We start from the raw sequence: 25,085 nt of genomic DNA on the forward strand, positions 1-25,085 counted from the left end.
ATTACAATAATTACGGAGTAATTAGTACATTTGTGATCTTATTATTTATCGTAATACTTATTTGTGGACAACCAAACGGTAACTACTGCTGTTATGTTAGGCGCATAATAAGTAAGAGTGAGGGGAATGTCATGGCTAAAAAAACAGAATAAACTCATAACCATGTATATACATTTTGGGCTTTTCGACAATGGTTCTGCATTGTAAGACGCACAAAGTAATAAATTTAAAGGTCAAAATTCCACAATAGGCACAGTGGTAAAACAGTAAATAGTGGGCTCCACCTTCAAAATTTTGTTTTTTTTGTGATGGAGAGTTGATTTTCAAAAGAATTTGAAGCTTACCAATCCCAGCTGCTTTATGTAATAAAAGATCCATATGCTTAGAAGTGTAAAAATATTGTAATAAAACTTTATAACCTCTTTAATTGACTATTAATATATTAGTATTATGTATTATACTTTTTATTCAATTTCCTGTTTTACAAACGTTGTATTGTTTTTGTAGTCAAGTTTTTCTAAAATCCAAATAGGCCGTCTGTCAGTCAGGGAGGGAGGAACAGAACATTGTGATGAAAAAATAGCTTTAAAACTGTAGAGTCTTTTAGTATTTCTTGATTGGGTGGAACAAACTTTGAGTGTACAAGCTTTTCTACAAATAAATTCAATCTCCACCAGGAGTGTTATCGTTTCTCATATTTTTATAGGGTTATTGTACATAAATTGTGTGTCTATTGACTTATCCCTTGTGGATCCTGAAATATCCCCACATTTTAGTTACTTATAGATCCCATAGCCTCTAGGATGGAGCAGAGGAGGTCAGAAATATAGCATAAAACTATCCCCACAATATCAATAAAGTTTTCAAGAAAAGTATAAGATATTCGAACCATTATTTGTCGAGATCTTTAGCTTCTAACATTAAAATCTATCAAAGTTTATAATTACATATTATACCTAAGTTTGCCACCATTACCTATTCTTTAACCTCGAATACAACATCCCTTTAATCCTGTAATCTAGAGAAGGGGTAATTTTCTGTATCATCTTTGGGGATGTACATGAATTCATCAGCCATTGTCTTATTACTTTAGATCCCTGAATAATTTGACAGTTTAGGAAGAAAAAGTTTATTTGAATAATAATTTGATACAAAAAAATCACACTCACAATGAAAGCTGCAATTTATAGGCTAAAACAGAAAGTACTTTCTCCAGTGGAAAAGTTCGAGGAAAAATTGTTACTTTTTTATTTTAGAAAGTTAGGTTTCTAATAAAGGTATGTAGTTATATAAAAAAAGTCACAAATCGAAACATATCAAAATAAAATATAAAAAAAACTAAATTAAAAGACTGCATATAGCTGTAAATCTAGATTAAGGACAAAAACTTCCATTCAAAATTCTATTAGTACATTGTCTGCTGAAAATATAAATCGCAACATTTAATAAAAAAATTACAGGGAGGGAGGGGACATCTGACAAAAGTACCCAAAGTTTTATAACCACGCTATCTTATCTGTTGACTCAATAATTTTATATACTTTTTTAAAATTGTTATTGGTTGGTGCAGAGTATAATGATAAAATCATAATTAAGGGTAAATATAAATTTTCATTCATTGTCTTATCCCTCAAGATCCCAAAGAATTTGTAATGGGTATCTTTGTCTCAAATCTAATTATTTTATTTTTTATTTTTTTTCTCCATAATTCTAACTTTGTTCATATACAACTTCATCCATTAGCTTTTGTGCCAGCGCTTTCCTCACTTCTAGAGTCCTACAAAAAGATTTTTTTTATTTATAGAATGTCCAATACGTTCATTATAGAGGTATACTTATCTTTCTGGAAATCATTTACGAACAAACGTACGTCCAATAAATAACATTATTTTAATAATCTCCAAACCTCACCATACGTTTTTAAAAGCGAATGTTTTCTATAATTAGGGTCGGTCCGTCCGTCCGTACGTCCGTCCGAGAAAGATAGCTTTTATTCGTTAATTTAGGCATGTTAGAATTGTCCTATCGGTTTCAAACTTTGCATGATGATTCATGTAGTAGTTAGGTACGATTTAGAAATCGTAACAACTCTATAATCCGTACGTCCATTTTAAACATATTGATTTTCCTACTTTTTAACAACAAATTTTTATGTGATCTAATCATCCGTTTGATCTGATTTTTGATATATTGATTCCTGGGACAACAAAAAAACAATAGTATTATAAGCGAAGCAACTCTATAATCAAGTCCTAAAAATGTAAGTATGTCCATAAACATTATCCTGTATCAAGCAGTTTTTCAACAAATTTACTTACATTTTTGCTTCGACTCTTTCGATACTTTTATATTCTGATTATTCAGTTCAGACACTATACAAGTGTTAATGTCCGTTTGTCCTACCGTTTCAGTGCTTCGCTTTTATGGATGCTGTCATCCTTGTTTCATTTATAAAATTATTGTTATTATTATTATTTATAAAGTACAAGTAAATCTAATTATCTCATGATGTAAATACTTACTGTGGGTCAATTTTCTGTCGGCCACCTCTGCCCATTGCACTTCTAGCAGCATTAGCACTCTTAGGGCGCTCCTAAAATAGATAGATATTAGATAGCTAGGTTTAGAGTACTTCTAGTAGAGTTTATACTCTTAGAGCGCTCCTAAAATATAGGGACATTAAATAGAAAAGGCAATCTAGATGGTCAAACAGACTTTCTATATAGCTATTAAAGCTTCACTGTAAAAGAAAACCAAGTCGATTAGGTAGTCAACAAACCTTTCGCAACAGTCAGACACACACACACACGAAGGTAAACATAAACACATTATGTTACTTTTCACAACTGACCTTAGCATGTTTAGCCTCCTCAACGGCCAGAATTCTCTCCCTTTCCGCCTGTTTCAATTTTAGCAACTTGTCCCGCTGGGTCTTCAGAAATTCTGTTCGTTTCTTCAATTCTTCAGGGTCTATTTTCTCCTGAAATAAAAGAAATAATTTTTTTTTTTCATCATGGCTTAAAAACCAATACGAACCCAGTAATAGTGTCGGACTGATTATGACGTAAGAAAAAAAATTAGCCAATGAGAGGTCATTATTGACCAATGGTAAAATTTATAGTGTCCGTCCTCTCATTGGCTAATTATTGTATACTCTTTTTGTATATTGTTTTGTATTGATTCAGAGTAGTTTTAAACCAGAAAAAATGAAGGGATTTACTTACTGCCTCCCCTCCTTCCTTAGACTAGAGGGGAAGCCATAAGCCTATCCAAAAAAAAAGCTTACATGTTCAATCTCAGCTTCAACAACATGTTGGGTTCCACAGGACTCTGCCTCTTTCTTCATTTCTAAATTTTAAATTGATTTATAAACATCAATAAAATCAATTTATATACCTCATTCTGTCTGTCCGTAAGTCAGTCCGTAATGCTATGGAGAATTTTTGATTCACTAAGCTGCTTTTTTAGATAGAAATATGAATTTTATTATGAAGAATCCCCTTACTTATGAGCATTAGAGGATATCAAACAATAAAGACGCTAGGACACGAGGGATATGTTTTTATCTCGGCTTCTATTAAGATTATGCTAAAAAAAATTAATTGAATAACTCACTCTCACTATGAAACAGTTTGGACACTGTTATTTTGTACAAACTAATCCAGACTTGATGAAAATTATCATATTTTTAAACCAACATACGAGAGAACGTGCTTTTACGATTTAATCAACCCAAATACTTTTCAAACCAAAGTTCTCGCCCTCCATGCATTTGTTACAGATGTACATCAATGTATATTTAATGAATTTAAAAAGTATTAAAATTACTTTAATATTTTTTACCTGATATTTTGGTATTCTTTAGCTGTTCAATCAATAAAGCCTCCTGAAATTATAGATGTATGTTACTTTTATATCTAACATTGTTTTATACTAAGTAGATCGATGCTTCTCCGTCTGTCTGTCAGAAGCTAAAGATATATGTAACCGCTGAACCGATTGAGCTCTACTATTAAGAAAATATAGATACTGGTCCTACAATGGTTTTAAGCTATTTTGTTGGGGGATTGGCCATCCTTGCCTCCTAATAAGAATGACTTTGGTAATGAATGGAAATGAGTCCGTAATATGTTAAATGCAAATACAATGCACGTACAAGTTTTTAATAGGACAATTATATCACGTATCTAACATGTTAAAACCTGCTTTTCTTTCTTTTCTTGAAGGTGCTTCTGAACACTATTATTCGTTGCCAATGCCTAAATAAAAAACAGAGAATAAGTAAAGACATCAAAATTGATATTGTTCAAAATTCCTAAGGATAGCTAGAAAATGTTAATAAATAACAATTAAGTTGTCACAAATAATGATATTGATAAACCCAGAAAATTCCATTATGTAGAATATCTTTGCTAAAACGAAACTAATAATTACTAATTGAACAATAAAGCCGCAAAACTAATTTACTGTCACCTTCCTTTCCCTTTAAATACAGAGTCCATACCTAGATACTAGGCGCGTAACTGTTATTAAACAAGCGGCTACGCCCCCTAGAGGCCTCTAGGTGCACACGAGGAAAAATTCATTAAACACATACCTCCTCCATTTCAGCATCTTCTGCAGACAAAGCTTCCTGGAGCGCGGCATGCTCTTCTTGGGATTGTCTTAAATAAACATCAAGATTAAAAAAGAACATTTTAAAATCTAAGCTTTTCTATATTTAGGTCTTTTTACATGATTTATTAATACTTTTTTTGTGTCGTATAGATAGCAAATGATTATTTTTAACATTAAACCCCGTTTGATATGTTAATATGGTGTAAAAGAGGAATTAATTAGGGTGGGGGGGGGGGGGTGTATACATCCCTTTTATGTTTATCAACTTAAAAATCCTATTTGATGTAAGTAAAAAAATTTCATTATTTATTATCAATAATAATTTTTTACACTTTTGAAATTTTTTAATAGAAATAATCATCTAAAATAAAAGAATAAAGTGTACTATCATATCAACCAGTTAATTATTTATTATCATAATTAATAATTAAACATTAAAACATGCAATTCAAAGACAATCAATAATTATAAAATTAGAAATGTGTTGAAATATAGAAAGCATGCATTTTGTGCATCAAATACTAGTTTTAAGTCAAACCTACAATTTTTTCATAAATTTTTTTTTAAATATAATTCTTTTTATGTCCAAATAATTCATGGTTTTTGAACGCGTAGCTGCAAAATAAGAATGAAATGTATGTACGTCTTTAATTTAATCTTATTAACTAGATTTGCTACTTTAAAACTTACAATAACACTACTATTCAAATTTACAAATTTTTTCTTTAACAGTATATTATATTTCTTAAAGAAAAATACATTATCTAGATTTGCAGATTAGTATTCTTGTTTAAGTAAAGTTGTTTTCTCAACTCTTGACACTTGACTAATAAAGTTTTTATTTAAAGAAAGAACTTTTAAAAGATGTCATTATCCATGCATTAATTAAATTGTAAATAACTTTTCTAACTATTTAGTGTTCTATTTACTTGATTGATCAATTGATATACAAACCAAGTTTATATGATATGGAAAAGTTAATGTACCTTAAAACCTCGTTTAATATTTGATCATCAGAAAATGTAGAAAGCCTGCTTTTGTCACAGAAAGGTCATATTCATGGAATTAGGAATTAAACATTCTGCTTTTACGTATTTTCCTTTATGATTAAAGGATGGTTGACATTTTAATTTTAATAAAAAGGTAAAGGGTGACTGCTGTTTTATTGACATTTTGCTTTTAAAAAAATGATCTTACTTAAGATAATTCATTATTAGCCTACTATGAAGAAAATAAACTATAGAAAAGACAGTGCTTTCTTTTAAAGCACATAAATCCCACCCCCTGTTTTAATTAAATAAACTAAATATATGGAGTGGTGTTTGATAGTTTTTTTCTCATGCCCAATTCTTGCGGGGTGTTAACCCTTGAGGGCTATCTTCTTACCCAATATAACATAAACTAAGGTAAAACACAAACACATGAATAACTATTGACAACCCTCCCTTCCTCTCTTATGACCAATTCTTTGCAAGATGGTAGGGGGGGGGGGGGGGAGTTCTTATATCAAATACAACATTTATATTTAATTTTTTAAATAATTCGTCTAAAAATCAAATAGATCCTTTTCCTAGTAAGCTCAGAATCATTTTTATCAGAAAGTTGTTGATTTGGCTGTTGTGTGTTTGGCAGCTTTGATTGACCAGGTTGTGGAACTTTTGACGGCTGGGATTGGCCGTGTTGTGACATTTTAGATTGGCCGGCTTGTGGCACTTTTGGTGGCTGAGATTTGTCAGGTTGTGGCACTTTTGACGGTTGTATTTTTTTGAGTGGCTTATATTGAATGTCTTGAGGCCCTGGTTGGGCCACTGTGAGTATTTGCTCCCCAGGATCTAATTATTTATCTAGTATTTATATAATGCTGATATTTAAGATCTCAGAAAAGGTAGCAGAGCTTTAAAAAGGTGTTAATTGAGATTAAAGTAGAGTTTCAAACATGGAAGAAAAGCGAAGATCATACAACGACCATTAGCAAGTATACTTTTATAGGAGTCATCATAAAAACACTGAAAACGATAGGACTTAAATGCCTAAATTAAAGATAAAAGCTGTACATTACATTCAGACAGACCAACCATAGATTCAGAATGTCAAACTTTTAATAAAACAAATCCTCGGCTTATTATTCTTTGTTAAAAGTAAAATGGCATATGCATATTAAATTAAAAGTATTGATTTTATATATTCAGCTTCATAGGAATTTAAGGAATTTATTAGAACTTATCAAATATTTATAGGTAAAGGTTTTTTCATGGAATTATATTCTGAAGAATAAAAAGTAGAATTTGAGACTGCTTATATCACAATAATTGTAACTAACAACTAACCCCCCTTGATGTCTCTAGGGGCATTTGAGGCAGGGGAAGAAGGAGTTAATAGCCCCCACATCTTGCTTTCAGTTGAAAAAATAATAGCTGGGAGGTCATTTTATCTTGTGGCGATTTATCTTGGGAGGGTGGTGGTACCCTTCCCTTAAAAGCCAATATAAGAAGCTATATGGTAAAGAAGAACCATATCGGCTCAGCCGTTAGCGATATCCTTCTGCACAGTGAAACAAACTTATATCCTGTTACTTTTATATGAGGATAATAGTGATATTATTCAGGGGATTGACTTGGCCTTTTGATATCCAAAACTCTTTAACATACGCATTTATAAAGCTAAAATACAAAATATGTAAAATAACTCCCTATTATAGTTTTACCCCTCTCTAATATTTTGTTTTAAACAATATATGTCCCTGTTATGAAATTAAATGTCTCCTATTTTGGTGCCAGTCTGAAGTTTAGTTTTATAGGTCAAATTTAATATATAATTATATTTTTGAAATTAGTAAATATGTGTTTACAATATTAATTCATTTTAGCACGTGCATTCATTAGTCTTAATTTTTGAAATAATTAGTATACTTATAACAATCCTATTTTTGTGTCTAAAGCTTAAGATTACATCAACTACTGATTGAATTTTGCTTTTTAGGAATGCTTTACATAAGTCCCAGAACGGTTTTAGGCTGTTTTTAGAAATCTAGGGATGGTTTTAGGCTATTTTTCTCCTTCTGTTTTAGTCCTAGATGCAAAGGGCGCAGCTGCTAGTAAAATATAAAAGTAACAGGATATCTGAGCTGGATCTTTAAATCATTTCAATGGTGCGCTAAATCACCCCGCGCACCAATGAAATGATTTAAAGATCCAGCTCTGGGCTGAAAGTTCTTGCTAACCACTTTACTAATATTATTCTCTTTTACAGGAAAGTTTCTTATAAGTCTCTAAAAGATGTTTTTTATCAAGTTTAGGGGAGGTTATCTCAACCTTGCTAAGAGAAAAATTATAAATAATTAGACCTAGCGACGTCCATGATGGATCAAATGATTCTGATTGGTTTGATTCTGTTTCTGAATAAACTAACAACTGACATTTTTAGAGAGGGAGAGTGGGAGGTTTACCAACCACCCTTAAGTTTGACCTAACTTTCCTTCAAAACGGCCAAAAACCATCCTGGGACCTTTAACCCCTAACGGTCGGGGGGGGGGGGGCGTTGAACGCCCCCCCATCCGGTTTTTTCTATCTCATTTTCTGTGTGTGAAAGATAAAGATCCCCAACTGCTTGACTTTTTACGTATGGGTATGACACATAACTGAGAGTTGGAATTTTTTGAATATCTCCATCCTGGCGGGCACAGGATGCCAGCAAACCTGGCAGGGTCATCCAGGTAAAGAACAAAAATTTGTTTTTGATTTAAACAAAGCATTTTATTTACCAAAATACTAAAATATCCTCTAGTAGTACATCCTCATATTAAATACAGGTGTTCAAGTCAATTTCAGGTTCCAGGTATGATCCTGCAGGTCCTGATCCTCCAGGTCTCCAGAAATCTTTAAAATGCTCCTGTGGCCGCAATTTTTTACTTAGAGACTTCAAATTTTAAACTTAAGCTTTTCTTACATGTCTACATAATGTATTAAAATTTCATAAAGATCCGCCGCCGTTTTCCCGCCGACCGCCGACTGCGGCGGCTGACAGCTGCCAAGTACAGCTGCGGCCGCTGAAACTTATGTTTTGATATTTCAAATATAAAATTTAAATAAAATAAACATTTTCTGCAAAAAAAAATTTTCTTCCAGCTTTAAAAATAAAAAAATTACAGCCGTTTGAAATTTTTAAGTAAAAAAGGACCTAAAAACAAAGGTTGTTAAATAAAAGGGTGAAGGAAGCGGAAATTGACCTTGACTTACTTTAGGTCGGAAATTCACCATAACACAGGGGACTTGCACAAAAAAATTTAGCCCTCTAGCTCTAATAGGAACTGAGATAATGAGGGGGGGCGTTGAACGCCGCCCCCCCGACTGATTAAGGTGCGTTAAGGGGCCCGACTGTTAAGGGTTAAGAAGCTACACTGGAGGCCAAGGGGATAATCCTCCCCTAAAAAAATTTAAAACCTTCCTTTCACAAATTGGAAACTTCAATGAAAAGGAGAGCCACCCATATTGGTCCAGCGGGTATCAAGATCTTTCAGTACAGACACACATTCTAATACTTTTACGTACGGATAGTGTAGTCAATATTATTACATATTATCACATTCCAAAGATTAACTACTTTTTAAAGAGGTTCTTAACAGGGATCTAAAGGGACAAGACAATGGCCAATAATTAATGTACATTAGATCTTTTCATGAAAATACCCTTTCTCGAATTTCATTCTTCTGCTAACCTAAAAAGTTACTTTAGGGGCCCAGAAATACATGTACAAAATTTCAGCTCTTTATCTCTACTGGCGACCTAGCGCCAGGCATGTAAAATATCAACAAATAACGGTAGCACGGCGGTTTTAACAATATCTCAGTAATGTGCAGGTTTTAAGCTCTTCTGCATATTTCAATTTAAACACATAAGGCCAAAGATATTATATCCAAAAAATCTTTTGTCAAAGTCTACTCTACACCTAGCGCCAGTCAGTTTTCTAAAATCATGCATTTTATACCTGTGAAAAATGAAATCGCCAGCGCTAGGTGTAGAGTAGACTTTGACAAAAGATTTTTGGGATATCATATCTTAGGCCTTATGTGTTTAAGTTGAAATATGCAGAACACCTAAATTCACCTTCCAAGCCATTCTCTATGCATTTTAAATTTTTTTATGAAATAACGGGATTTCAAAACTGCCTTTTGAAAAGGCCTAAAAAGTATCTTTTTTTGTCCCTTTTTTCACTGTGTATAGTTACAACTTATTAAGATATTATTCTCAGTTAAAAAAAAATTGGCACTTCCAGCACCAAAACCGGCAAAAACAGGCAGTTAAACTTCTGTACCCCTACTTAAACTGTTTTTAAACTATTTTTGAATGGGGGGTCAAAAATATACTAGGACACTTATAGAATCAGACTGCAGAGCCCAAATTTGAATTAAGTCCCCAATAAACTTTTTTTGGGGGATTTAAAAATTAATTTTTACTGTTGCTCTGGTCATTTTTACCAGACCAAAGGGTCTTTTTTTACTTCGTGTAATATTGTAACTTAGTGAACAATTTTATATAATTCACTTTATACTGATACAATAAAAAAAACATTACTCTGTTCAATGGAAATAATTTTTTTTCTAAAACAATTAATTTCATTGAAAAATCTGACATAATACAATAAAAAACATAATGCTGAATTTAAACCAATTAGAAATTAGAATTTCCGAAAGAGTGTTTTCACAAAGTGACTTATTTCAAACGTAGTTAAATAATTTTATTTAATAAAAATGAAAAGAATGAAAACCCTACTCATAAAAGATACACACTTTTTAAAAATATTTTTAAAAATATGTTTGAATAATCTTATTTTATATCATATTTGTATATGTGACAAAAATAAATTTGCTGTATTGCATAAACATTTGTTGTCATCTTAATTTATTTAACCCTTTACAGCCAATTTTTATGTGTTTTAATGTATAATAAACATGAAACATTTTTATGTTAATTCATTGATATATTGTAAAGAATTAATTTTTAATTAGTATTGATAGATAAAATGAAAAGACCTAACTTTACTGTATACTAGCATACAATATTTACGAAGCAAGACACTCTAAAAGCTGAGTATTTTACCTACAAAGGGAAGAAACATCACGATTCAGTAAAAATTATTTAATCCATAGTAAAAAATAAACTTTAAAATCCTAATAAAAATTGATGTGGGCAATTGTTCTCATTTTTGGCTTTGCAGTATGATTCTACAGATGTCAAAGTATATTTTTAATATACCTTTTAAAAATAGTTTAAAAACAGTTTAACCCCCTAACAGACCCCCCCCTCTATCTCAGCTCCTGTTACAGATAGAGACGTAATACTTTTTTCTGGTGGTTCATGTTTATTTTTAGAGAAAATTACTTTTTCTAGTCATAGCGGTCAGACCGCTCCTTATCCGCTTTTTAGCAGCCAGCCGCTAAATATTAAAACTACTGTAGAGCAGCCAATTTTAAAGCTAAGAAAACCAAATTTTACAACGAACTATTATTTTTTATAACAAAAAAATACCTTTTCTGACCATTGCCAAAAAACGACAAATAACAGAAACCGCCAATTTTGGCAGTAAAATGGCGGTTGGCGGCACTAATTAATATTTTTATCTGTTTATGATCACAATAAAAGACTTCATACAAAAATTGGCTGATTAAGGTTCAGAAAGGGGCAACACAGTTAATTGTTGAAACTAATGTAATAGATTTTTATTTTAGCCAGATGCCAGACGCAGGCAATTAAATAAATTAACATTTAGAAATAGGAAAGAAAACAAAGTCATTCCTAATTAGGACAGAAGTCACTGGAAATTGATCTAAGGAAGGCTACTTATGTCCTTCATCTAACAAAATCTAACTTAAGGGAGGTGACTTATGTCGTTTGTCTGACAAATTCTTACATTAGGAAGGCTGCTTATGTCCTTCATCTTGCAAAACTTAGCTTTTCTGTCCTTCACATAGCAAAACCTCACAAAACATAGCTATTCTGTCCTTCACATAGCAAATTCTTGCAAAACATAGCAAATTCTTGCAAAACATAGCAAATTCTAGCAACACATAGCAAATTCTTGCAAAACCTAGCAAATTCTTGCAAAACCTAGCAAATTCTTGCAAAAACTTGCAAATTATTGGAAAACTTAGCTTTTCTGTCCTTCACATAGCAAATTCTTGCAAAATATAGCAAATTCTTACAAAACATAGCAAATTCTTGCAAAACATAGCAAATTCTTACAAAACTTAGCAAATTCTTGCAAAACATAGCAAATTCTTGCAAAACTTAGCTTTTCTGTCCTTCACATAGCAAATTCTTGCAAAATGTAGCAAATTCTTGCAAAACATAGCAAATTCTGGCAAAACATAGCAAATTCTTGCAAAACATAGCAAATTCTTGCAAAACATAGCAAATTCTTGGAAAACTTAGCTTTTCTGTCCTTCAAATAGCTAATTCTTGCAAAACATAGCAAATTCTTACAAAACATAGCAAATTCTTGCAAAACATAGCAAATTCTTGCAAAAAATAGCAAATTCTTACAAAACATAGCAAATTCTTGGAAAACTTAGCTTTTCTGTCCTTCACATAGCTAATTCTTGCAAAACATAGCAAACTCTTACAAAACATAGCAAATTCTTACAAAACATAGCAAATTCTTACAAAACATAGCAAATTCTTACAAAACATAGCAAATTCTTACAAAACATAGCAAATTCTTACAAAACATAGCAATTTCTTGCAAAATATAGCAAATTCTTGCAATAAGGGTCCCAAACTCAAAAATAAAGTTTCAGCGCGATCCGACCACCGGTTCTTGAGATACGGTGACCTGGTACTGATGGTAAGATTTGGGAAATGGTTCAAGTCCTTAGTAAATTTGGCTAAGTCCAAAAATATTTTGACACTTTTTTTGAAGAAAAAATACCCAGGTGACACCAAGCGTACCTACTGAGAGGACACCAGGTCGAAAATATTCTAAGTGTCAAAAAATTTACTAAGGATTCAAACCATTTCCCAAATCTTACTGTCAGTACCAAGGACACCATGTCACCGTACCGGTGGTCAGATCACGCTGAAACTTTGTTTTGAGTTGCAAGAATTTGCTATGTTTTGCAAGAATTTGCTATGTTTTGAAAGAATTTGCTATGTTTTGCAAGAATTTGCTATGTTTTGCAAGAATTTGCTATGTTTTGTAAGAATTTGCTATGTTTTATAAGAATTTGCTTTGTTTTGCAAGAATTTGCTATGTTTTGTAAAATTTGCTATGTTTTGCAAGAATTAGCTATTTGAAGGACAGAGAAGCTATGTTTTGCAAGAATTTGCTATGTTTTGCAAGAATTTGCTATGTTTTATAAGAATTTGCTTTGTTTTGCAAGAATTTGCTATGTTTTGTAAAATTTGCTATGTTTTGCAAGAATTAGCTATGTGAAGGACAGAAAAGCTATGTTTTGCAAGAATTTGCTATGTTTTGCAAGAATTTGCTATGTTTTGTAAGAATTTGCTCTGTTTTGCAAGAATTTGCTATGTTTTGCAAGAATTAGCTATGTGAAGGACAGAAAAGCTAAGTTTTCCAATATTTTGCTATGTGATGGACCAAAAACCAATTTTATGCAAGATTTTGCTATGTGAAGGATCAAAAAGCTAGGTTTTGTGAGGTGAAGGGTGGCTACTTATGTCCTCAATCTTGCAAAATCTTTGTTATGGGAGGCATGTTATGCCCTTCATCTAACAAATTCTCACATAAGGAAGGCTATTTATGTCCTTCCTAGGAAGGTGACTTCTGTCCTAATTTAGGAATGACTTTGTTTTCTTTCCATGATCCTAGAAATATTATCAATTTGTCTACAAAGGGTTAAAAACAAAATCAAAATATACAAATCTAATTATTAAAAACATCAAGATGATCTTTTCCATCCTATTAAATATTATCTTTCTTATTTTCCTTTTCAAATGCAAGATGTATTTTCAAAATTTAACTGTTGATAGAAAGATTCTGGATCATTGACAGAAAACGAAGTTGCCGGTGATTCTTATGTGCTAGTATGCATAAAATGACTTTAGAAATGTCTTCTGATTTTAGTTGAAAGGTGGATACAATAAGTGAAGGACCTATTTTTATAGTATCTAACAAAAAAAAGTTTATAATCAGTGATAATGAGAAAAATTGTGCCTATGGTTGTCTTTATATAAACTTTTGTAAAATATTTAATATTGATATAGTGTAAAAAATAATTGTTGTAATATTACCATTCTCCCCTTCAAGGACGTCCAATGTGTTTATCAGGTGGGGGGAAGGGGAAGGATATTTTATTTAGGGGGGATAACAGGATGTCTGTTTTTATGTCTCTCTGTACTGAAGGATCTCACTAACTGCTGAACTGATATGGTTCCCCATAACAGGGTAGCTTCTCTTAGGTCCTGGGAAGGTTTATAACTAATTTTGGGGAGGGTAACACCACCTTCCCAAGAACTTGAAAATCTAGGAATCAATCTGATTTGACACACAAAAAGTGTAGAAAAGTATGAATAAATATATATGATTGATCACTTGGTACATTCTAAATAAATTTTGACAAATAAAATAAAAATGAGGGACAACAAAACTTATGTAGTACAATAAAAAAATATGGATTTTTTTGGTATAAAAAATAATAGTTCGTCATAAAATTTGGTTTTCTTAGATAAAAATATTATTTAGCGCCGCCAACCTCCATTTCACTGCCAAAATTGGCGGTTTCCGTTATTTGTCGTTTTTTGGCGATGGTCAGAAAAGGTATTTTTTTGTTATAAAAAATAATAGCTCGTCATAAAATTTGGTTTCCTTAGCTTTAAAATTGGCTGCTCTACAGCAGTTTTAATATTTAGCGGCTGGCTGCTAAAAAGCGGATAAGAAGCGGTCTGGCCGCTATGACTAGAAAAGTAATTTTCTCTAAAAATGCACATAACCACCAGAAAAAAGTTTTACGTCTCTATCTGTAACAGGAGGGGGGGGTCTGTTAGGGGGTTAAGTAGGGGTACAGAAGTTTAACTGCCTGTTTTTGCCGGTTTTCGTGCTGGAAGTGCCAATTTTTTTTTAACTGAGAATAATATCTTAATAAGTTGTAACTATACACAGTGAAAAAAGGGACAAAAAAAGATACTTTTTAGGCCTTTTCAAAAGGCAGTTTTGAAATCCCGTTATTTCATAAAAAAAATTTAAAATGCATAGAGAATGGCTTGGAAGGTGAATTTAGGTGTTCTGCATATTTCAACTTAAACACATAAGGCCTAAGATATGATATCCCAAAAATCTTTTGTCAAAGTCTACTCTACACCTAGCGCTGGCGATTTCATTTTTCACAGGTATAAAATGCATGATTTTAGAAAACTGACTGGCGCTAGGTGTAGAGTAGACTTTGACAAAAGATTTTTTGGATATAATATCTTTGGCCTTATGTGTTTAAATTGAAATATGCAGAAGAGCTTAAAACCTGCACATTACTGAGATATTGTTAAAACCGCCGTGTCACCGTTATCTGTTGATATTTTACATGCCTGGCGCTAGGTCGCCAGTAGAGATAAAGAGCTGAAATTTTGTACATGTATTTCTAGGCCCCTAAAGTAACTTTTTAGGTTAGCAGAAGAATGAAATTCGAGAATGAGTATTTTCATGAAAAGATCTAATGTACATACTCAATGGTAAACACAAAATTACCCAATCTATAGATTGCAATTAATTGTTGAAACATTTAGACACCCAACTGAATAAACCAACAAACCAAGATGCAATAAAAGTTCCCAATGTTGTAATGCCAACGAATAAAAAAGGTAGTGTAATAAACAGCCCAATGTTCCATCCCTCTCTTGGTCTGAAATTAATTGTTAGTTTGACCTTTGTCATAAATATAGTTCACTTTCTCTCCACTAGATGGGCTGCTTTCAATTGCATTTGGCTGATGGTTTGTTTCATCTTGTGGCAGTGATATGTATTTTCTGAAATTATTCAAGAGCGTGCAAATATAAAACACACAAATAGCAAAAGAAGATGTAATCATATAAAATTATTAAATATAAAAGATTATATATCAGTTAAGTTTCAAGAACCTTTTATAAGAAAAAAAGGTAAGCACAAAAGAAACGTGATAGTTACTTTATAATAAGGTTGTTCATATTTATTTGATTGATTTGACATGTATTGAAATACTTCGCTACCATTGGAAATAAGATCCTTATTAAAACTGTATTATTTGAATATTAGTATTGGACATTAAAAGTGTTAACCACATCTAAAATGGACAAATGTGAAGCACACTCATGCTAGAACTCGTGTTTTCCAAACTCGTATCAACCATGATAGTTTATTTACCTTACTATCTGTGCCATTATATGATCTTCATCCTAATAATAATAATAAAAATTATTATTTTCAGATAAGATCAAGAATATACCTTAGCTGGATCTTTAAATCATTTCAATGGTGCGCCAAATCGGGGTGAGCCAACTGTCCACCAATGAGTGAACAGCATTTTACGAAATGCCGCGCTGTGATTGGCTGAAATTCGGCGCACTCCGATCTGGCTCACCACTAAAATGATTTAAAGATCCAGCTCAGGAAAATACCTTGCCAAGAAAAATAAATCTGGAAATAAATATTTTAGGGGCAAACAAAAAGGTTATCTTTACTATGAAGCTTTGCCCCCCAATTTAAAAAAAAAATCAGCTAAATCATCAAATATTTTTAAAGAATTAATTGAGTTGTTGCTTACAGGTGGATAATATTTTAGTTGGAGCTAAAAACTCCAGGAATATAAGGTATAATACAAAGAACTATACATATATTGATTTGATTGTGCATTCCAAATTATTATAAACATAATTCCCCCCCTTTGTGTCTTAAAAGTATCGGTGTCTCTTTTAAGCTTAGTGCCTCTTTGTTAATAATTTATGTTTAACTAGCAGTTTCGCTCCCAGAGATCTCTAGAGGCTCTTTAGGCGGATGGGGATTGAATATGACCCCAACATTCTTTATCCTAGTTTAGTAGTTCTATAAAGAAAAAATAAAGGAAAAAATTCATTTTTTTGATGTTAGTGGTGTCCTCCCTCAAAATAGTTATAAACATTCCCAGGACCTAAGAGAAGTTTCACTGTAATGGAGAACCATATTGTTACAACTGTTAGCGAGATTTTCAGTACAAACAAATAGACACATACAGACAACCAGTCACTTTAGTTTAAGGATATGAATGATAGTGGAGTAATTATAGAGATCTTATATGACAGAATATTACCTTTTCCTCTCCTTCTTCTTCTGTTGGAAGTAATGCTTTGGGTAATGTTCCATACCTAGAATAAAGAAATCTTTATAATAAAGTAACAGGATGTCTATCTGTCTGTCTGTCTTTTCCTCTCCCTCTTCTTCTGTTGGAAGTAATGATTTGGGTAATGTTCCATACCTAGAATAAAGTAATCTTTTTAATAAAGTAACAGGATGTCTTTCTGTCTTTTCCTCTCAATCTTCTTCTGTTGGAAGTATTGCTTTGGGTAATGTTCCATATCTGAAATAAATAATAAGTAACAGGATCTCGGTGTGTTTGTAACGAAGATTTAGACTAACAGATTAACCGATATGGTTCTCCTTTAAAGCGTAGCTGTCTATAAGTCCGAGGATTTTTTTTTGAGGGAGGATATCTTAACCCTTCCAATACAAGGTTTTACTTTTATCTTCCTCTCCACCATGAGCGCCACTAGAGGCCTCTAGGGGCGTAGCCGCTAGTTAATTAATTAAGGAATGAAACTGTTATATTTTGTTACATATTTTTTTTATACAAATGTATAGTTTAAAATTTTAAATCTACTTTAACATATTTTAGCTTACTTTAGGTCATTTTAACTGTTTTTGTTAAATTTAATTTTTGTCAGGTTTGCTGACACAATGGACCAATGTTCAATGCCCCCCCCCCCCCTACCCCCATTCTCGTCAGATAAAAATTTTGGAAAAATAAAGTTTTGTTGATAAAATAGTAGGTTCACAAAGATATCATAGAATTACTCAAAGATATATAAACTTTTAAAAATTGAATATTTTGTATGGATATAAATTCTACATATTTTGTTAGCTTTCCTTCACACATTCATGCATGCATACATCAACAAAAAGTACCTGTAATGGATTTAGGAAATGCGTGAATATTATGACAGGGGAAAATGTAGGTTGCTAACATGGAACTCATGTATTGGTAAGTTCGTTCATCCAGTAGGATGGGATGGGATGGAGTATCGTTAATTTTGCACGTTGCGAGTTTTACTTTATTAGAGAATATGAAAATTATGTGTAACATCCAATTAATAATATATCCATTGTACTTGTAGAGGTTTACTTTCGCTTGATTCAGTTTAAACCATAAAGCATTATCGATTATCTTAATTTATATATCAGTGTGTAATAAAGAAATCATTTATATATTTTTCAATATGCTCCTTACGCCAATAAGAATTCTTATGTTTGAAGTACTTAAAATCATAGATTCGAAACAGATTAAAATCCGTTGGATTAGAACCAGTTCTTAGCCTTAACCCATTAGTGCCGAGCGCCACTTTTATGGGCCGATCGAGCTGAAAATCTCAGGGAAGCTTTATAATGGTAAAAACGGAATTCCAATTTTTTTGTTTTGCTCTAGTGGCGTGCACAGGAAAGTTGCAAAAAAAATCAGTTCGGCATGGCCATAAATGCACAACGGGTATTTTGACCCGTTTTGGGTGGTTTTCTGCTGGCATTAAAAGCCGTTTTTTCCTAAATACCCGGTTATTTCGACAAAAAAATGTAATTTTTGAATGCCCAAAGTGAGATGAACACTTTTTAGAACTTTGATACGATCCGTAATTAAAAACTACACAACCTCATGTAATTTATAGAGCTACAAGTAATATACGAAGCGATTTATATCCAATTTACTGTTTCGGCTATAGGTGACGCCGTTTTCGGTTAAAAAAACCCGTTTGTCAAAGTTTTAAAACACACACACTACAAAACAAGAACATATAAAATTTGGGTGTTACATATCAGAAAAAGAGCATAACAATATTGGAGGACACATATAGAGATTACTAGGGTATACTGATTAGGGTGGCTCAAGAATAATAAATCATAAACAAATATTTAATGGTTGAAAAGTTAAAACCGGGTAATAAAACCAAAACCGAGCAGGGTTTTAAAACTGTCGGGTATTTATGGCCATGCCAAACCGGGTCCTAATAGGGCTTAAAAAAACGATACAAAAATCATATAAAAAATAATAATTTGAATAAAAAGAATTAACAAATAGATGTACTTGTCAATAAACTTTAGATTTCACGAAAAAAATCAGCGACTTTACTATAAAAACAAAAAAGGGGTATTTTGAATTCACCTAAATTTTCATGATTGTTGAGCTATACCGGCAAACGGAAGTAAGCAAAACTGCCTGCTCCAGGGGGAAATGAAAGCCAGGGTAGTAGAGGGGGGATTCATGCTGAGAATGATGCAATTATGAAGCTGGAAACCGTTTTTTTTTTTACATTTTCTGGAACCGGGTTTTAATACCCGGTTCGTCACTAATGGGTTAATGAAAATCATGTATAAGATCTAATTACAGACAATTTTCCATGAATTATAAAAATAATACCAGTTTTGTTAGCTTGGGCCTTTGGTCCGGTCTTTAATACGATGCAATAGATTACATTTAAACATTTAATTGCCTATTTATATTGATCAATAATAAACAGAAAATAATGAGGTTTACAGTTTTTTTTGACTTTTTGAAAAAATGTAACTTTCCTAAAAAAAAAATGTGTTTATGCATAGCTAAATAATGTTATAAGCTCATGCCAAAAGCTTAAAGTCTGATTCTGACATAAGCCTTTATATTTGCAACACATAGCACAATAATAATAAATAATTATTCATATTAATAATTTAAAATATGTATATTGTCATACTTTGCTTTTGCTATTAGCAATTTTTTTTTGGATATTAGCGGCTACGCCTCTAGGGGCACCTATTTTTGTATCATTTTAAGTAATCTCCACAAATTAGTTAAAACATTTCCCCTACCTTTTTAAAAATTCAGGGAGGAAGGGGACATTGGCCTTCTTATTACACTAGTCCCCAAAGTTTTATAACACCATTTTCTTATTTGTAAGCTTTTGGAGACTTTTATTAAATTTTGATTGGTTGTTTCATTAAGTTGAGTGTCCAAACGTTTCAACGGCTAATTGAAATCTATAGAATCTGTATTTTTTTATAGCATCATTGGGGATGTCCTAGCCATTAAAATCCCTGGGAAATAGTAGAGAACTTCCAATGTAGGATGGAAACATAATTATTAAGTACTTTTTGTGCTGAAATTGTCAATAAATTAGTACAATAAAAAGCATTTCAAAGACTAGTTTATACCAGAATATTTTTATATTAATCATTTAGAAATCCTCTTTGGCCTTGGTGAAATAAACTGCGTTGCAAATTGCAATTTTGCAAAATTTATACCCCATGAGTATGAAATTATCAAATATATTTATGTTTTTTTTTATCTGTCAAATAAAAATATTTATCAAACCACGTATCTTTCTATCTATCTATTTCTTCAATCCCATATATATTTATTATTTATAATCTTATAATATATCTTCTATCTTTTTTAATCTTTACATCTGTCCACTATTTATACCTTTGCAGTATCAAGTCTAAAGCCTGTAGTTGAAGTTCATTATTCTTTTGAATTATAATTACTCCTTAAACCTATCTATCTATTTGACTATTTATATATTTTCATCAATCCACATACTAATTATCTATCTATTCTTATATCCCATATATCTATCTATCTATTATACCTTTGTTGTATCAATTCTAAGGCCTGTAGTTGTAGTTCAATATTTTCTAGAATATTATTACTTCTTTAAACCTATCTATCTATATGTATTTATCAATCCACATACTATCTCTCCATCTATCTATTCTTATATCCTATATATGTATCTATCTATTATACCTTTGTTGTATCAATTCTAAGGCCTGTAGTTGAAGCTCAATATTTTTCTGAATCATCATTCTTTTAAATATTTCATAATTATCAGCAGCCCACACCTAAATATAGATGGATATATAACACAATGATATGTTGACAAGGGGGGGGGGGATTTGTAGTCAATTTAGGTTGCTAATACGGACCTCATATATTAATCATTTAGTTCATCCAGTAGAAGGATAGCGGATAAAGTATGGGGAGTATTCTCTTTAAAAAAGACAGAATCTATAGATTAAGTTGTCTTTATATCTGTGTGTTAGGCTCGCTTTTCTTTTAATAGTTTTCTTCTCTATATTTAAGAGCTTTGCCCTTTTTGAATGTTGTCACCCTTGTTTTATTGCTATATATATCTAAATAAAAAGAGTTGGTTGTCTGCTTATTGTTACTTTATAAACATTAACCTGTTCAAATAGAGCCTGCTGGAATTGTGTTTTGATTTTAACTTTGCTACAAGCATCAGAGAACTGTTGAGGAGTTATCTGAATATCCTCCATATAGCTACCCAGCATAAAGTCTACCTGAAATAGAAAATAAAATAATTCCATGGAGATAGGAGTAAAACACTAGAGGGGGAAGGGGTTAAATAACTGTATGTCCCCAGTTCAAGGACATTGTATTGACTCTAAATTGGGTCTTTGAAAATCAACCAATAGTGTCAGGAGTATTAACACAACCAAGTAGCAGAAAACAAATTGCTAGCAGACGAAAAAGGTGCTTGGAAAAAGGGGGCAGGTAGTTATCTTTATATACATCTATACTATAAATCTATTCCATGGAGGGAATGTAAACCCCAAAAGTTTGTTGTTTTAAACTTTTGGGGTTTACATATTATCAGTGTCTCAACTTTTCAACTTATAATTTAAATTTACATAAGAGTAAATTTTGATTATCATAGGGTGTAGATCAATTCATAGTCCATTGTCTTATCCCTTAAGATTCCTAGTAATTTGAAGGTGAAATAGTTATTTAGCAATCGTATTATAGACATCTTTCCGCTGATATTAAAATGAAAGATTATAAAATTAAAAAGAGTTTAGTTAGCCCCAAAGGACCAAAATTGGAATATAATTTTAAATTGTCTAACTTTTCTTCTGTATTTAGCCATCACTCATTTAAATTTGACACTATAATTTTCATTTTATTACTATTTTATAGAGATTAACTTGTACAGTTTTGTATATTGCAAGTGGATGAACATCCCCCCCACCCCCTATCCCATATAATCTTTGATTGAAATAAAATCTATAGCCCCGGCAGCTAGGGATTTCTTAAGTCTTAATTAATTGAACTGTACCTAACCTAAAAGAAATATTAACAAGGATAGCGAAGCACAAAATATCCTAAAATAGACAAACGGACAAAGGAAGTTAAAGAGCAGATGTTCAGTTGTCATAATATAGAAGAAAAAAACGGGAATAGTCCCTTTCGTAACATCGCCCCATAAGGGGCGATTCGTCGTATTTTTAAAATGACTTTTTAATGGCTATTTTGGGTTAGGTTAGGTTATATTGGGTTAGGTGATTGCCCCGCAGGGGCTAGAAATAGGAGAAAAGCTACTGTGAAAAATACGAAGAATCGCCCCATAAGGTGCGATGTTACGAAAGGGACTATACCCAAAAAAAAACTATGTAAAAACTTTTAATAATGAGGTTTTTGTCTTTTAAAGCTTGGCCTACAGACTGAAAATTAGAACTTTTTTATATATAGTGTTACGGAATTACGGACAGACAAAGTTGGGTGTCCAAATAAGGTATATAGTACTCTGTTGATTTTTAATTTCTCTGAAATTGACCACAAATGTTGTTGTTATAGCCTTCATTAAAAGGAATGCAACATGGAACTGTATTCACAATGGTAAATAGTGGAACAATAGTAGTTTATTACATAATCATATTTCATAACTATACTAAAGTAACGGGATGTCTGTCTGGTAGGCTGTATGTATTAATATCTTAATTGCTCAACCGATAGTTGGGGTTATGTTTCATTGGTTTAGGGAAGGTTTTAGACTATTTGGAAGGGGACACACTTCCTTTGAGAAATTACTCCCTACTTCCAAAGCCACCTTTCCTTCTCCTCTACTAACCTAGAAGCTATTGGCGCATCCACTATTTTAATCAAATGCTTTTAAAATTGTATAATGGATTCTAAAAGAATTAAATCATTTTCTAATCTTATTTTTTTGTATCTCCTTTCCTGTTCTTAATATTATATTCTTTAATATCATGCAACATTTTTATATACTCTTCTTATTAACTTTTATTAGTTCTGACATAATTAAACATTTCTTAGAACAATTAGGATTAGAAAGAAAGGGATATTTTTTTATAAAAATATATAATTTTTTTGAAGGTGGTTTTTTTCTAGGGTTGATTTCACTTTTGAGGGTGGTGGTACTCTTCCCCAAAATAATTATAAACCTTCCTAGAACCTATGAAAAGCTTTACTGTATAGCAAGATCCTTCAATCCACTCAGACAGATACACACTCAAAGACATCCTGTTGCTTGGTTGCAAGAATAGGATTAACTTGCCAAGTTTTTATAATCATCATGTATTTTCTGCATTCCTTATCATTTTAGCAGTTAGCAAGATCCTTCAGTACAAACAAACAGATACACACACATAGACATCCTGTTACTTTTTTATAAGGATTGGATTAACTTACCAAGTTTTTATAATCATCATGAATTTTTCTGTATTCATCATCATTTTCTTCGCTACCCTCCTCAGGTTCAAACACTATAACAACAATGAATGTATTATTATATGGATCATTAGAGTAAATCACCAGAGGGGGAAGGGGTTAAATAAATGTATGTCCCTAACTCTCAATTTTTTTTTGAAAATTTATCAATAGTGTCGGGAATATTAACACAGTCAAGTAGTAGGAAACAAATTGCTAGCAGATGAAAAAGGTCCTTGGAAAAAAGAAGGCAGGTAGTTATCAGTATATACATTATGCATCTATACTATAACTATGTTCTTGGATTTTAAACCATAGTGTCATGTTCTGTAATAAATTGAAACACACAGCGGGCTAAAGAAACGATTCCTCCATTCCAACCCCCTTTACTCCATCCCCTCCCCTTCTACTGGATGAAATAAACGACTAATAAATGACAAGGGAACGAACTCACATTTGTTAGCTCAAAAACTTGTAATATGCAATAATTTCATATATCAACCCTAACATAATGTTATTAATGTTGTAATTGGAATTTAATAGATGATAGAATTGTTTACTATAGTTATGACTTATGTTCAGGGAAGGTAAAAATTGGAACATTCCATTGTTTGAATTTAAAGAAAGGTATAAATATTTACCTAAAGACTTATGTTCTAGAATGGTAAAAATTGGTATATTCCAATATTTGGATATGAAGAAAGAAGTTAGAAATATTTAACTAAAGACTTATGTTCCAGAAGGGTAAAAAATAGAACATTCCAATATTTATATTTAAAGAAAGGTATAAATATTTACCTAAAGACTTATGTTCCAGGAAGGTGAGAATTGGAACATTCCAAACTGGTCCACGGAGGAATCCAATCAAAGAGTCGAAAATCCAATCATCTGACATTATTATTCTATAGAAAATTATTTGGTATAATTCCGGAGCTTTTTTAACCCTAACCTAACCTGAAATTCAAAATAAAATTGGTAATATTTTTATAAAATTTTATTTTGGTCAATTTTATATATAGATTAAATTGCCTTTTCTACCTTTTCTGTTTTCTCATCTATTCCTACCCTTTCTTTTTATCTCAATATCTCTTTATTTATATACATTTTCCTTTCTATAATTTAAAGTAGTAAGGTTTTTCCCTGCTTTAATAAAAAAAAACCTGGTCTGTTTAGGTTATGATTTTCAGGGAAGCTTCACATATGCATAGAAAAAGTTTTAGGCTATTTTTCATAATTTCTTCTTTTTGAATAAGAGTATTTCCTAGAGGCTATGTTTAAAGCAAATAGTTTTAGTTAATAGTAACAGGATGTCTGTATTTATCAACGAATCTCGCTAACGCTAAACCGATATTATTCCCAATGTAAATAGACCTCTTCCCTAAAAATCTTTCCAAAAGTATAATGATTTTAAAATCTTTTAATATTCTTGATATATAAAAGTTAGCTGACATCAAAGTGGAAGCAAATGACAAACAATTAAGTTAATGAATTTGATTATACGCTTCGCAAAACTTTTAAATTGTTCAATTTTTCTCATTAATTTTGAGGGGAGATAATTCAGAAAAAGTTTATTCTTTGTTTCAATATGTTCCACAATATCTTTCTATATTTATTCTAGAATTTTGGTCTCGAACAGGAAATGTGATTTACTAAGCTGCTATTTAAGTTAGACGGCTGAATTTTTTTTGTTAGAATTCTACTTAACAATTTAAATCTAGTAAACAACACACTAACAGTCATACTT

General features: G+C 31.8%; 1 protein-coding gene across 2 annotated transcripts; it reads right to left on the reverse strand.

The window, feature by feature from the left end:
* Positions 1 to 1,113: 1,113 nt before the first annotated feature.
* Positions 1,114 to 24,297, reverse strand: LOC145329122 (cilia- and flagella-associated protein 36). Of its 2 annotated transcripts, none has more exons than XM_080173164.1 (13): positions 24,140 to 24,297; positions 23,324 to 23,397; positions 21,058 to 21,174; positions 20,621 to 20,715; positions 16,883 to 16,937; positions 15,961 to 15,992; positions 4,598 to 4,664; positions 4,203 to 4,259; positions 3,844 to 3,886; positions 3,287 to 3,348; positions 2,852 to 2,980; positions 2,523 to 2,593; positions 1,114 to 1,777 (listed from the first exon to the last, which is right to left on the reverse strand). In XM_080173164.1, the coding sequence occupies exons 1-13, from the start codon at positions 24,234 to 24,236 to the stop codon at positions 1,711 to 1,713; spliced, it is 966 nt and encodes a 321-aa protein (XP_080029290.1). In that variant the 5' UTR covers positions 24,237 to 24,297; the 3' UTR covers positions 1,114 to 1,710. The 2 variants fall into 2 exon arrangements, with proteins under 2 accessions (XP_080029290.1, XP_080029291.1); XM_080173165.1 differs by lacking the exon at positions 16,883 to 16,937 and adding an exon at positions 16,993 to 17,047 and having other exon boundaries at positions 1,119 to 1,777.
* Positions 24,298 to 25,085: the final 788 nt, after the last annotated feature.

This window comes from Acartia tonsa, chromosome 9 (assembly GCF_053477335.1).
Source record: "Acartia tonsa isolate MP-2025a chromosome 9, ASM5347733v1, whole genome shotgun sequence".
NCBI lineage: Eukaryota > Metazoa > Arthropoda > Copepoda > Calanoida > Acartiidae > Acartia > Acartia tonsa.